This window comes from Pristis pectinata, chromosome 1 (genome assembly GCF_009764475.1).
Source record: "Pristis pectinata isolate sPriPec2 chromosome 1, sPriPec2.1.pri, whole genome shotgun sequence".
Classification (NCBI taxonomy): domain Eukaryota; kingdom Metazoa; phylum Chordata; class Chondrichthyes; order Rhinopristiformes; family Pristidae; genus Pristis; species Pristis pectinata.
In genome coordinates, this window is record NC_067405.1 from 23,359,031 (window position 1) to 23,371,664 (window position 12,634).

The following is a 12,634-nucleotide window of genomic DNA, read 5'->3' on the forward strand; positions in this document are numbered from 1 at the left end:
CAGAAGAAGTTTCATTACCCAAAGAATGTTGGCAATGTGGAAATCACCCCCAAAGGAACTAGTTGTGTTGACTACAATAGTTGCATTTCAGAGGAGGCTGGGACAAGATGAGGGAGAGGGGAAAATGGTGTTGCAATGATAGATTTATTTGAGGAAAAAAGACAGGAGATGCTCTACTGAACTATAACCAGCACCACGGACTAGTTTTACAGGGAGACCTGTTTCTGCCATTTATCCTATATAGTTCCATGTAACTGAAAACTTTTGGTACAATATCATTGGTGCATATATATGATCCTTTCCTTAGTTGATCATAGCCTGAGAGAAGAATAACATTAAATACATTGTAATGCTAATAAATTTATATAAGGCATTGAATGCATTGTTTGGTTGAATTATATGAAGTGGGAAAACTGCATGTAGTATTAATTTAAATAGTTTTATTTACCATTTTTGCATACTACACATAATTTTCATATTGCATTGAACCACTGTAGCTGCTGCTTGTATTTTTCTATGATCTCTCCATTTCACAGTTACATCACAATCTAACCTCGTTTCAGATTTCTGCCAGCACATAAACTTTGCCAAAATCTTCAGATGACAGATATTCAAGACATTGAAGACGGTAAAGGATTGGAGAGCCTGATTGCTTTGCGAAAGTGTAAACCACATGATGGATTGATGAGAAACAGTTCTTCAATCCTGGAACCTCATCCCGCTGAAAAACAGGAAGGACTATCAAGCCCATCAGAATCACTCGAGGAGTTGAACCACTTCAAGAAAAGTGAAGGTACAGGTGCTTATCATGGAGAAGAAGATAAGGAACATACGGCCTTTAACCTCTGCAGCACGTTGAGTTGGAATTCGGAGGAAAAATACAATGTGGCTTCCCAGTATAAACCTTTACATATTGTTTGGCCACACAGGTGGTGAGTAATGTACATCTGAGCTAACCTATAAACTTAAATCATCTCTGTCTTTTCAGAGGCACATTCCACATATTATCACTGACAAAGCCAGATCCTATAATCTCTTCTGAACAGAGCCGAATCTGCCGCTCAGCTAATCGCTACAAGTATACAGTCATAAACTTCAGTTTTCAGTGCTGTTAGACGGGAATAAATTTGGATTAAAATGCAATGAGGGAGTGGTAGTAGCGAGGGGGTGTGAGGGTGAACGAACAGAGGAAAACCTAGCGCCTAATATTTTTGCAGTGGTGAATGTGAGCATTTTGTTCCAGTAACCTCTTAGCCTGTTTAATCTGCATGTGGCCTGATTAGAGTCTACTTCATCCCAGATTATAAGGTGTTTGGAAGAGGCGCTTGGGATGGATCAGTAGGTCAGGTTTTATTGAACAACTGCTTACAGGTGAAGCAGTCAGTACGCACAACAGGAAAGTAAATCGTCTTTACACAGATTTGACTTCCAGTACATTAAAACTCCAGAAGCTTTCATAGCTGATCTGCAGCAGCTGGTATCTAAAGGGATTTTCATCTTTGACTCCGGGGCCTTAAGAAACAAAATGTGACATTTCTGGTGATATAGTGTAAAGCCTTAACAGGGGAAGAATTGGCCTAGAATTAGTTTACAAATCATGTTGTAATATGATTTTTTTATTTATTGTTAAAAGTCAGTGTTTTCATAATTTTTATCATTTAATGGTGTCAAGCGGTGAAATGCAGCAACTATACCTGAAGTCCTTGATCCATGATACACATATTAGTCCACATCTCTTATTTATGTAACAGGATTTTTAATCAACATGATATATAGAGCAAGCAGTAGTTCCAGAAATAAAATTAATGTTCTTAAACATTAGTAGAGATGGAGACGTGAATACCAGCATAGCTTATGTCTGGGGCATCCTTAAAAATCATGAGGGCACAGTAAATTTTAGTAGTGCTTCAGGTCATGCAGTGTAAACACAGACAAGTGAGTTATTTATTTCATGGTATTATCTAATAACTTCAAGTACAGGTATTATAAATGGAATATATTAACATATGGAAACAAACATGCATAAAGTATTACTATAACTGCATAAAATGGTGTCATTTGCTATGTGTTTTTTGATAAAAGCCAGCCACGTTAATCTACTTTACCTTTGAGAATTTTAGAAAGGAAACAAGCAGGGAGAAGGGAAGAAAAGACAAAAACATCAACTCAAGCTGTTTGTTGCCATTACCTAAGTGAGCTATGTCAGCTTTCTTGGCCCACATCTGATAGATATTTGTTGTATAGAGAGCAAAAAAATATCAAACTCTAACACTATTGTGTGCACATAACCATCTGTCACCAGTAGCCTGGAGATGAGAGGAAGATTACGAGGAATAAACATTGAGCTGCAGAGCATTGGTAAAGCCTTCAGGCAAAAACTCTTGTGGGGACATCAAAGACATTCTAATTCCAAGGCAGTCAAGGATTACAGTTTGTAACCTATGCTGACAACAGATAAATGGCAGGCAATATTGTGCATGAGCTGTTGGGTCTTGCATGGAGTATTGATGATGATGTTATCTTGCGGGATGGACTCTGTTGGGATAATTTCATGATAAAACACTTTAAATGCCACCCGGTTCTGTGCACTTGCTGGCTGGTTACTTTAATGTCAGGTTTCTTAATTAAGAGATACAAGAGCCCAAAAAAAAGGACAGAATTGGTGGACTTAATCAGAATTAGAAAGTTGCTATTGAAGTGTGAGGTTGGTGGGGGAGGTCATATAATTAAGGAGGAAGAAATGATAACTTAAAGAAAACATTTTAGACATTTTCAAAGAATCACCTGAGAAAACTGCATTTTTTAAATTTACCTCCATATTTTCTTAATTTCAATCCCTTGCCCCCCCTCCCACCCCATATCATTCACCTCACTAACACCCTTCCAGATTTATTGAAAGATATTTATTCAAAATTAAGGAAAAACAGTGCTGCTGATGTTATCATTCCTATGGCAACAGATTTATTTATTAGGACCTGAGTTGACATGTGTTAATGTACCACATACCTGCTGATCGGCAAACTCTTCTCTTTCAGCTTCAGTTGACAATTAAGTCCTGGACAGATACAGCCAGGGGTTAATGTTACTCATTAGGAGAACTAGGTCATTACTGGGAAATCAAGGCACTTAAGACACCATGGGGGAAAAATACTAAATTCAGCATCTTGGTGAATGCAGCTCGTACATTAATTAACCTCGCTTTCCTTGGTGAAAAATTCTGTTATCATACACGTGCACTACCATACACCAATTAATTGCAAAAGCTAGTTTACTATCATCCCTTCAGTTGTCTTTTCTTCCTGCACAGGAGTTCCATTATTTCCTGCAAAATTCTAATGTCTATATGATGAGTAAAAAGGGTATTAAAATTAAGAAGGGAATCATCATGGAAATCAGCTTTGCCACAAGGGAATGGACAAATAAGAGCCTCTCAAATTAAAATAAATAAGCTCTGTTAATACCACACCTTAGGAGCCTAATATGAACCCCGCAGAAATAGTGTAGTTGGAGGTGCTGCTTTAGATTATTATTAAAACGTAACAGAGACATTTGACCTTCAGCAAGAAGCTATTGTAGTCTAAATTCACAGTCCTTGTAAATGATGATGTTCTTGTTCCACACAAAAGAATTAGTTTTGTATTTTTCAGATAGATTAGACATTGAGTCTGTACTTTAACCTTGCAAACCATGTGATTGGATTTTTTTCTCACAAATACTCATAAGATATAGAAACACGTACAAATAAAATGTCATTTTAACCTGCACATGGAAATCTCTATTATTGGAGGTACTGATTTGACTACCCACTTCTCATTTAGCATTTTCATGTTGCACATTCAGAAAGTTTCTAAAAGGTGGGCGTAAATGGCAGATAGATGGCACTCTGAGGGTTAATGTAAATTTCATGTATCTTGGACAAGTGCTAAAATAAAAAAAAGTTAATATGTTCTGATTGCAGGATTGATTAATGTTGTGATAGGGAACTGCGCAATAAAACTGTGAATCCATCTTGCACTAATTAGCACTTGAGTAAAAATTTCACCAAGGGTAAAAATTCTATTGAAACCCAGTATTTATAATTAAAATGGGATATATTTTATTGGGAGTTTTTTTTTAAAATTTGCCAAGAATGAATAGAAATGTAATGCTGCTAAATTATTACTTGGCTTGTTGTATTTGATCCATGTCACAAGATCTGAGTTGAAGGATTTCCTTGCACTTTTTACATCCTACTCTGCACAAATTGCAAGTAGTAAACTTTTTTTCAACCAATGTTTATCCAAAACCGGAGCCAGAATGTTCTGGTGTTAAAATATTCTTAACTGCTTTCAACTAACATAAATTATTTTGGTCAATAAAAGTATACAGAGCCTCGCTAAGCAGGGATAGAGTATTTTGAGGTTATTCTGTATTCAGAATCTGATTTAACATTCTGTATCTGTACTTTATTGTGTTGTCAGAACTGATGAAGAATCAGGATGTTCAGTATCCCAGATCTTAACTTGATCAATATGTTTAATTTAACTCTTAATGTGCTGCAGATAAATGTGCTACAGAGTAGCCCGGATAAATTCTCGGGATGCTGATGCAGGAAGATAATTGGATGCAATTCAAATATGCTCCTGATTACTATTGGGGCACTGTTGGTGTTGATCAATTTCATCTCCTTGAATTCATTACTCTTTTCAATAGTTGAAAAAGAAGTTGTATCGAATTATGATTCATTGTAATATCCTACAATTTCTTTAAGGGGGAGGCCAAGAGATGAATTTATTTTATAAACAAATAGTCCTGATGACTTCATCAGTGAACCAAGCTGGAGGAGTTCTGAACTTGGCAGTGTGAGGGAGCTAAATTAGCATCAGCAAAAACACAGTCATTAGTGTAGGGTATTTCAACAATCTTGTCATTTCAACTGTGTGTGCTAAATTTTCTCCCTCACAGTGTCAAACTCATAACTCCTTTCAGCTACCCTTCTCAATATTGTCATGGACATAATATAAAGGAACAAATGCACATAAAGCATTATAAAGAACTCTTGACAACTAAGTTATATTCTAGCTGAAGATCTTTCAATAGATTTATAAAGAAAAGCAGTTTTCCAAGGGTAAGGAGCCTGGATTTGGGGGATTCTTTTTCATGACATACCAAACACCACCTTATTTAACTTGTAAAGCCCTCTCACCAGCTTAAACTTTGCTTTGTTTCAAGGGAGCATGACAAAGACCCTGAACTCTTCTTCAAGACATTACTGAAGCTGAAGGAAAATGGACTAACCTTCGAAGTTTCTGTCCTTGGCGAGACCTTTACAGATGTACCAGGTATTGCTTCTGTGAGAAGTAAACGCTTTCCTTCCCCAACCCTCCCCCCACCACACAAAAAAAAACACCTCTGTGTTGCAAAAATCTCTGTCAGTCTCAGAACCCTCTTTGTTGTTGTTGAGCATTTTTTTTCCCACTTCTAAATGCCTGGAGTGAGCATCATTCATGGATCATTACTTTCCAAAGAAATTTAAGCATGGAATGCCATTTAATTTTTCCGAATGCAGTCCGTCATTAGGAAACTTAGCTGTCACAGTGATGCCATTTTTGGTGTGATGTTTTTGTTGCCTCATTTCTTTTAATTTTATCTCCATTAGCTTAATTCTTTTTTAATATTTTCATTTAACGAACTTTACAGTCCATTTTGTTTCACTGTCTGCTAAGCGAGTTTTATGAAGCAGACAGTTGGCTTTTCATAGAGGGGAGGATGTTGAGGCGGGCCTTGCTTCTGTCAGCTTTTGCACCTCAGCATTTGGTTCTGCTTCCTTGCCTTGATTATACAAGCAAACAACTCTGAGAAGTTCTATAAAATAAGCAGAAGCTAATTAACCTGAACTTTAGACGAGGCAAAGCTGACATACGAGTTAATTTTGCACCATATTGAATTGTTGAATATTTTTTTCTCATTAAAGACATCTTTGCTGAAGCCAGAAGGGAATTGGGTTCCTCTGTTTTGCACTGGGGCTACCAAAGCAGTAAAGACGACTACCTCAAAGTTCTGTGCATGGCAGACATTGTCATATCAACAGCAAAACACGAATTCTTTGGAGTGGCAATGTGAGTGTTCTTTATTAGTTAATGCTAATTACTGTCAACTGAAATGCAGATCTCCCCAAACATTTGAGAGAGAAATGATTTCTTTAGAAATTAAAGTGACTGTCACGCTATTTCCTTTTGTAAATGTAAAAAATAAAAGAAGTCATGATACACGAAAGAATATGAAGAAGAATTATTAGTCCCTGTTATTTAATATATAGGATTTTTTGTAGTAATGTTTATGGATAGTAGTGTATCTCTTGTAGATCTTTTTTTTACATGTCATTGGTAATGTAACATAAAATATGGGTTACAATAACTCACAGTGAGGATCATTTTAATCTGATCTGCTTAGTATAACAACATTAGCATTTTCACTTAATTAAAACATCCCTAATGCAGCAATGTTTTAATCATGCAGCTTTATATTTACCCTCCTTTTTGTCATTAATAATTAACTTCATCTTTTACTTAAAAATTGGAGAAAAACATAATTATAAGACCACATTTCCCTGATTTCAAAGGTTTCAAAAAAGGTGCTATCAATAATTAGCGTTTTACTGTTCCAACTCGAGTCAGGTCTCATAAGTCTGTGTCATCTGCATTACAGTTTAAAAAAAAGCATTCCACCTATCAGAACTGTTATTGCTGGACAATGTGACTGAGTGCCATTGCCTGCAGTAAAATAATTCAGTGAAGAAAAATTATCAGCTAATTAAATGTAGGATCAGAATCCCAATAACTATTTGCAAATAAATTATAGGAACTGAAGGGGATAGATCGTCATTTTAAGATTCATAGACTTAGCACTTTTGGCAATAAAGGTCATGGTGTTGCTTTTGTGACAGATGCTCAATATTAAGCCAAAATATCTTCATGTCTAATGACATATGTTATGCTTGTGATATTTATATAAGTATAGGAATTTTAATTTAATAATACTTCCCAGAGCTTTTGTGCACAGTTAAGTACATTTGCCAGTCTTAGACCTTTATTAACTATGACAGTCAAATCTAATGCATAATTGAGTTATTTATTTTAATACAACAGGTAAGAGATTGTTTCATATATTTTGTTCATTCCCTCTCTTCACACATGCTTACACTGTATTGACAAGAGAGCCACATGCTTTTTCCACATTTGCACTCAGACACAAGAACAGTTCAACATGAAAATGATAGTGATCATAGCCCTGCAGACCGTGTTACTTGTGTAACAAATTCATCCCTGCTGGATTGTTTCATCCTTTTCTTTTTCATTCACTTCCCACCTGATTATTTATTTGTATATGTTTAGATGAGTAGATCTTGAATGATATTCTCAAACTACTTCAAAAGATCTTAATGGATATTAGTGGACCAGTTCCGCTTTTGCTATTACTTGGGATCTGGGCATTGCTGGTAAGGGCAGCCTTTATTGCCCATCCCTTATTGCTCTTTGAAAATGAGCCACATACTTGAACCACTCCAATCCTTCTTGTAATGGTACTCCCACTGTGTTACAAAGTACATTTTAAAAATTACACAGTCTTAAATAGAAGCATGAATATGTTTAAAGCACTTACTTTGGTACTGTGTATATTTTATAAATGTAACAAATAACTCAGGATTGTAATTTATGGTATTAAACTATTTCAGAGTTATTAGGTTTGAAGCCACTCTGTTTATTCCCCCAGAAATTACTCCTGTTGGTTTTGCATATTTAAAAAAAAATTCTTTTGAGATCGTAAACTTATTTTTAAATTGTCAGGGTATATATAATATATAACTACTGTAAGGGAAAATTATGGACAACATGCTTGTCGATGCAGAAGAGATTGGTTAATTAAACTTTAACTAGAACCAACAAAATAATAAGTGGAAACAATCTTCAGAGCTTTGCACAGAATGAGTTACATTTTAACTATTGATTTTGTCACACTACCAGTTCATTACCATTTCTCTTAAAATTCATGGGGGTAATTTCCTATCATCGTCCGAGAAAAGAAGAGTTAATGGTGGTCTCTTAAATGGTGATGATGTTCCAATTTCAGGTCTTGACTCTCACTGAAATACACGACAGTTATGAATCTGTGACTAGTAAATATTTAAGAGGTTCACATGGAACAGATACAAGTGCAGAGTTTTGCTTTGAGCTGTAATACTTTGATAAAAGAGAATCTGCTCTCAAGTTTGATATAAGGAAAGCACAGAGACAGATTCTGGAATCATAAAGCCACAAATGTTGCACACCTGTGAAAGGGCATTTGTTGCCCCAGCTGTTGAACCTGCATATGCACGCCTTCCTGCTGTGCTTTTGACCAACGCTGTCAATCTGTGTCATTGTATCCGACCTCCCATTGTCCAATGCTCTTGTCCATGTAGCCCAGGCTTTAGAATTTCAGACTGGATTCTTCCCAAGTAACCTTTTGCTTACTGAGAACCTGTATTATCTCAATGTCAAAAACTCAAAAGTTTATCGAAGTATTTGGAACTTCTGCTTTAAAATACAAAGCCAACTTAGCAAAAAAAGTTACTAAGTAATTGGAACTCTAATGTGAAAGATCAAAGTTCTCAGCCAGAAAGATAATGCTAACATTTTTTTTTAAATGTGCAAGATGTGCAGTCATCTGGTTTCATTAAAATATGCTTAAAACTGAATAACCAAGATTTTACATTTACAGTCATCTCATTAATATGAATTTTGATGGACCTTAATATTTTATACTTGATATCAGAAATAAATGTTCCTCCAGATTAGTTCAGTGAGAGCACTTTGAGTAGAATAACACAACTGCTTGTCCAACAAGGGTTTTTATGTTATTAGAACACTGCTTGTGTTAAATGAAATTTGACTGCTCTGTCCCTAAGCAAAGACATGTTGAAACATCGTTACAATGGAATTTGATATACATGTAGTTATTAAAAAGTTATGTGTTACAAATGTAAGTTATGCCTGATAAGAAAGAGGTAGAGATAGAGTTTTAAGTAATGTTTAAAAGTAGTGTTAAAAAATATATATTAACAGCTAACAAACAACAGATGAGGTTTCTTTTGAAAATTTAACTACTTCACTGCTATGGGACTGTACGACACACTGTGTGACAGCCAGTGTTATTGTGATGTTTGTCACTTATTTTTAGTTTAAAAAGGAAGACAAAGATTTGAGAATCAAATAATAAATGTTGAAGCCATTCTGTCACATGTAAACAAGTGAGTCCATCTTGTACCCATTTTAAGTGCTCCCTGACTTCCAAATCTGCTGAAATTTTAAGGTTAGTTTATGAAATATACTATTGTTTACAATTCACATAAAATGATTGTAATCCTATTAATGAATTTTATTTTGGCACCACAATGATTTCCAAGATAAAAGGGTTAAAATATAAGGATTTGTTGTTGCGAATAAGCTTGTATTCTTTTAAGTACAGGAAAGTAAATGGTGGTGTGATTGGAAAGCTTAAGATTATTCAAGAAGTTGATGAGGTAGGAGTTGAGTCAAAGGGTGGAATGAAGAAAAATTGAGCTGTGGTATGGTCAGGGGTGTAAGGATGGAATCATTGGGCCTCTGCTTAAGTAGTAAGGAGAAGGGGATTGGGAGTGGGGGGGAGGGGGAGTGGTTCTGGGTAGCACGATCATGGTGGAAGATCAGGGTGGGAGACCAAGAATTGAGAGTGGTATTTGAGTCAGTGGGGTTAGATGTTGGGAGGTCAAAGCGTTATCAGCTTCAAAGCCTGGACATTGGGCGGCTAGAGAATGAGGTGATCAGAATAACTAGGGATGGTGCAGGAGAGTTGGTTTTATGGTCAGGGCTTCAGTGAGTTTGGAATGATATTATGGGGCAGAGTTGTGGAGGTACTAGAGAAAGCAGCAGCATGTGACTGATTTTCTGAGCTTATGATTTTCTGAGCTTGTGCTTTCACTTGCCCAAAATGCCAACTTTCTTATTAGCTTCAGTGTCTTAATATTTATCAGTTTGGCACTTGCATTTAATTTAGGAAGCTTCTGGGTTGATTTCCTTGTTGCAACACAGTAATCCCCTATTGTACCATCCTGCTGCATTTTGCCAGTAAAATAAATCTGGTAAAATCACAAAATATGGTGGTTTATTTGATCCCTCACTAACTGAGACAGATCACCTCACTCTTGACATACATTCAATTGCAGCAGCTGAGTATAGTTCTGCAGTGATGTAGCACCCAAGGTTAGATGGCACATCTAATCTTAGTCGATTATGGTACGTCATCATAAATAAGGCGAAAGTAAATAAATCAGAGCAATCACTTCACAGATGAGCATTGTTAGTTGTACAATGAAATAAGTGATTGGTTTCATCAATTGTTCTGGTGCAATAAGGAATAGACAGGGCAATGTGGGAACACAGTGTTCATACAACATTTTTGTAGTGGTTTAATTAGTTCTTTTGCAATTTATCTTCATAACTACTGGTGTTTTGTAATATAATGTGGCATAGTACAGCTCTAAAAGCTTTATGCTATTTTAAATAGGGATGCTTTTGGTCATTCAATCATAGTATAGTCATCCCTTGGGATTGAGAATAGTTTTCCTCCACTCTGGTTCTCTGGCTTTTGGGGTAGTTGATGAGGTCAATGTGGGACTTGCAGACTGCCACGTTTGGCCAGATACATGGGTGGTTTTGGAGGTGATGTGCTTCATTTCCATCATTTATGCTGGATTCCTGGGTGCTCTTGATGAACGGAGTCAAGCTTCTTAATCTCGAATACTCTTCCTCCAATTTTAGATCACGAGTCATGGATTCCCATGAGTTGGTGGGAATGTTACACTTTTTCAAAGAGGATTTGAGAGCATCCTTGAGTCGTCACCACTCTTGCTGGTAACCTCTTACTGTGATGGAGCTTGGAATAGAGTGTCTATTTAGGATGTCTGGTGTCATGCATTCTTTGTCCTAACCACCCCAACCCCACTTTCTGCAACTTAAAGCTGACCTATTTTCTCTCTTTCCCAGAGTCGCCAACCAGAAAGGTTAACTATTTCTATTTCTGCACGTGCTGCTGACCTATTCATGATTAGCTGCAGGTCCAGCAGGCAGCTTGTTGGATGTGAGGTGTAACATTGCACAAAAATATGATTGTGGAAATCTTGGAATGATGATGCAGCCCCACTTGCTATTTTTCCCTCATTTCACTGTAGTATTTTGTTATTTTATTATTTATTCATTTCCCTTATGTAAGCTGCTACTGAATCCATTTCCATCACTCTATAAGGCAGTGCTTTCTAAATCCTAAACAGTTACAGCATTTATTAAGTCTTGATTCATGTTGCCTCTTGTTTTTTTACCAATCACCTTAAATCTATGCGGCTGGTCATTGGAAACAATTTGTTTTTATTTAATTTATGCTTTCTGAACATGATGTTAAACAATTCTATTAAATCTCTTTATTTTTTGTCTTACAAAGAACTGCCCCATCTACTTTAGTCTGTTCCCATATCCATTAACCCTGAAACCATCCTAATAATCTGTTACTGTGATGGAGCTCAGAATAGAATGTCTATTTAGGGTATTGTGTCATGCGTGCTTTGTCCTCACCATCCCAACTTAGGTCCTTATTCCTTGGAGAGTAGGAGAATGAGAGGTGATCTTATAGAAGTTTATAAAATCATGAGGGGCATAAATAAGGTGGATGGTAGAAGACTTTTCCCCGGGGTAGGAGAGTCCAAAACTAAGGGGTATAGATTGAGGGTGAGAGGGAAAAGACTTAAAAGGGACTTGAGGGGCAACTTTTTCACAAAAGGTAGTGAGTATATGGAACGAGCTGCCAGAGGAAGTGGTTGAGGCAAGTACAATTTAAAGAAGCACTTGGATAGGTACATAGAGGGGTGAGGCTTAGAGGGATATGGGCCAAACGCAGGAAATTGGGACTAGCTGGGTGGGCACCACAGTTGGCATGGACTCATTGGGTGAAGGCCCGTATCCCTGTTGTATTGCTCTATGACTCTAATATCTGTTTGACCTTCTTCAAACTCGATCTGAAGTGTGTTGCCCAATTTGACACCATGCACCAAGCCGGGGTATTTGGTATATGGTTGGCATATATTTCTGGTTCTTGTAATCAATATCATGTATAAAGCCTGTGATTCTGTGGAGAAAATCGGTAACATAGAATTTAAACAAAAATTAAGTTGTTGCAAGGCTCCAGTATTGGTTCAGTGAGTTTATCTGATAAGGGGTTGTGCAATGCCTTGGACTGTGTTGCCACAGTAAAGGTGCTGCATTTATGGAGGATGTTGTTGTAGCTAAGCCAGGCATTCCAGCAATGTTCCTATGAAAGGTTGTGCCGTGTTGCCTACCCCTATCGCAATCGACTGTGCTGCTTGTGGATTGAAGAACAGAAAGTCAGTTAACATTTCTGTATTTGATTGCCACTGTCGTAAGTGTACATGCATGGAATGCAGTTGATGAAGTAATCAAACTGGGAAAATAGTTCCCCAGCCCACTCACAGCAGTTGAAAAATCTACCACTTCACAAATAGTGATCATTTGGGAAAGTTATACCTGAAATAAGAATCGAAAACAAAGAAAACCTTCAGCAGGTCAGG

The 12,634-nt window shown here is 36.8% G+C and overlaps 1 protein-coding gene across 2 annotated transcripts in view; it reads left to right on the forward strand.

Moving 5' to 3' along the window:
* gtdc1 (glycosyltransferase-like domain containing 1) overlaps nt 1-12,634 on the forward strand; it is a 263,179-nt gene that overhangs the window by 220,533 nt on the left and 30,012 nt on the right. For both annotated transcript variants that reach the window (XM_052017227.1, XM_052017221.1), the window contains exons 6-8: nt 564-932; nt 5,212-5,321; nt 5,954-6,098. In XM_052017227.1, coding sequence (XP_051873187.1) covers nt 564-932; nt 5,212-5,321; nt 5,954-6,098 — 624 coding nt within the window. The remainder of the gene's footprint in view (nt 1-563; nt 933-5,211; nt 5,322-5,953; nt 6,099-12,634) is intronic.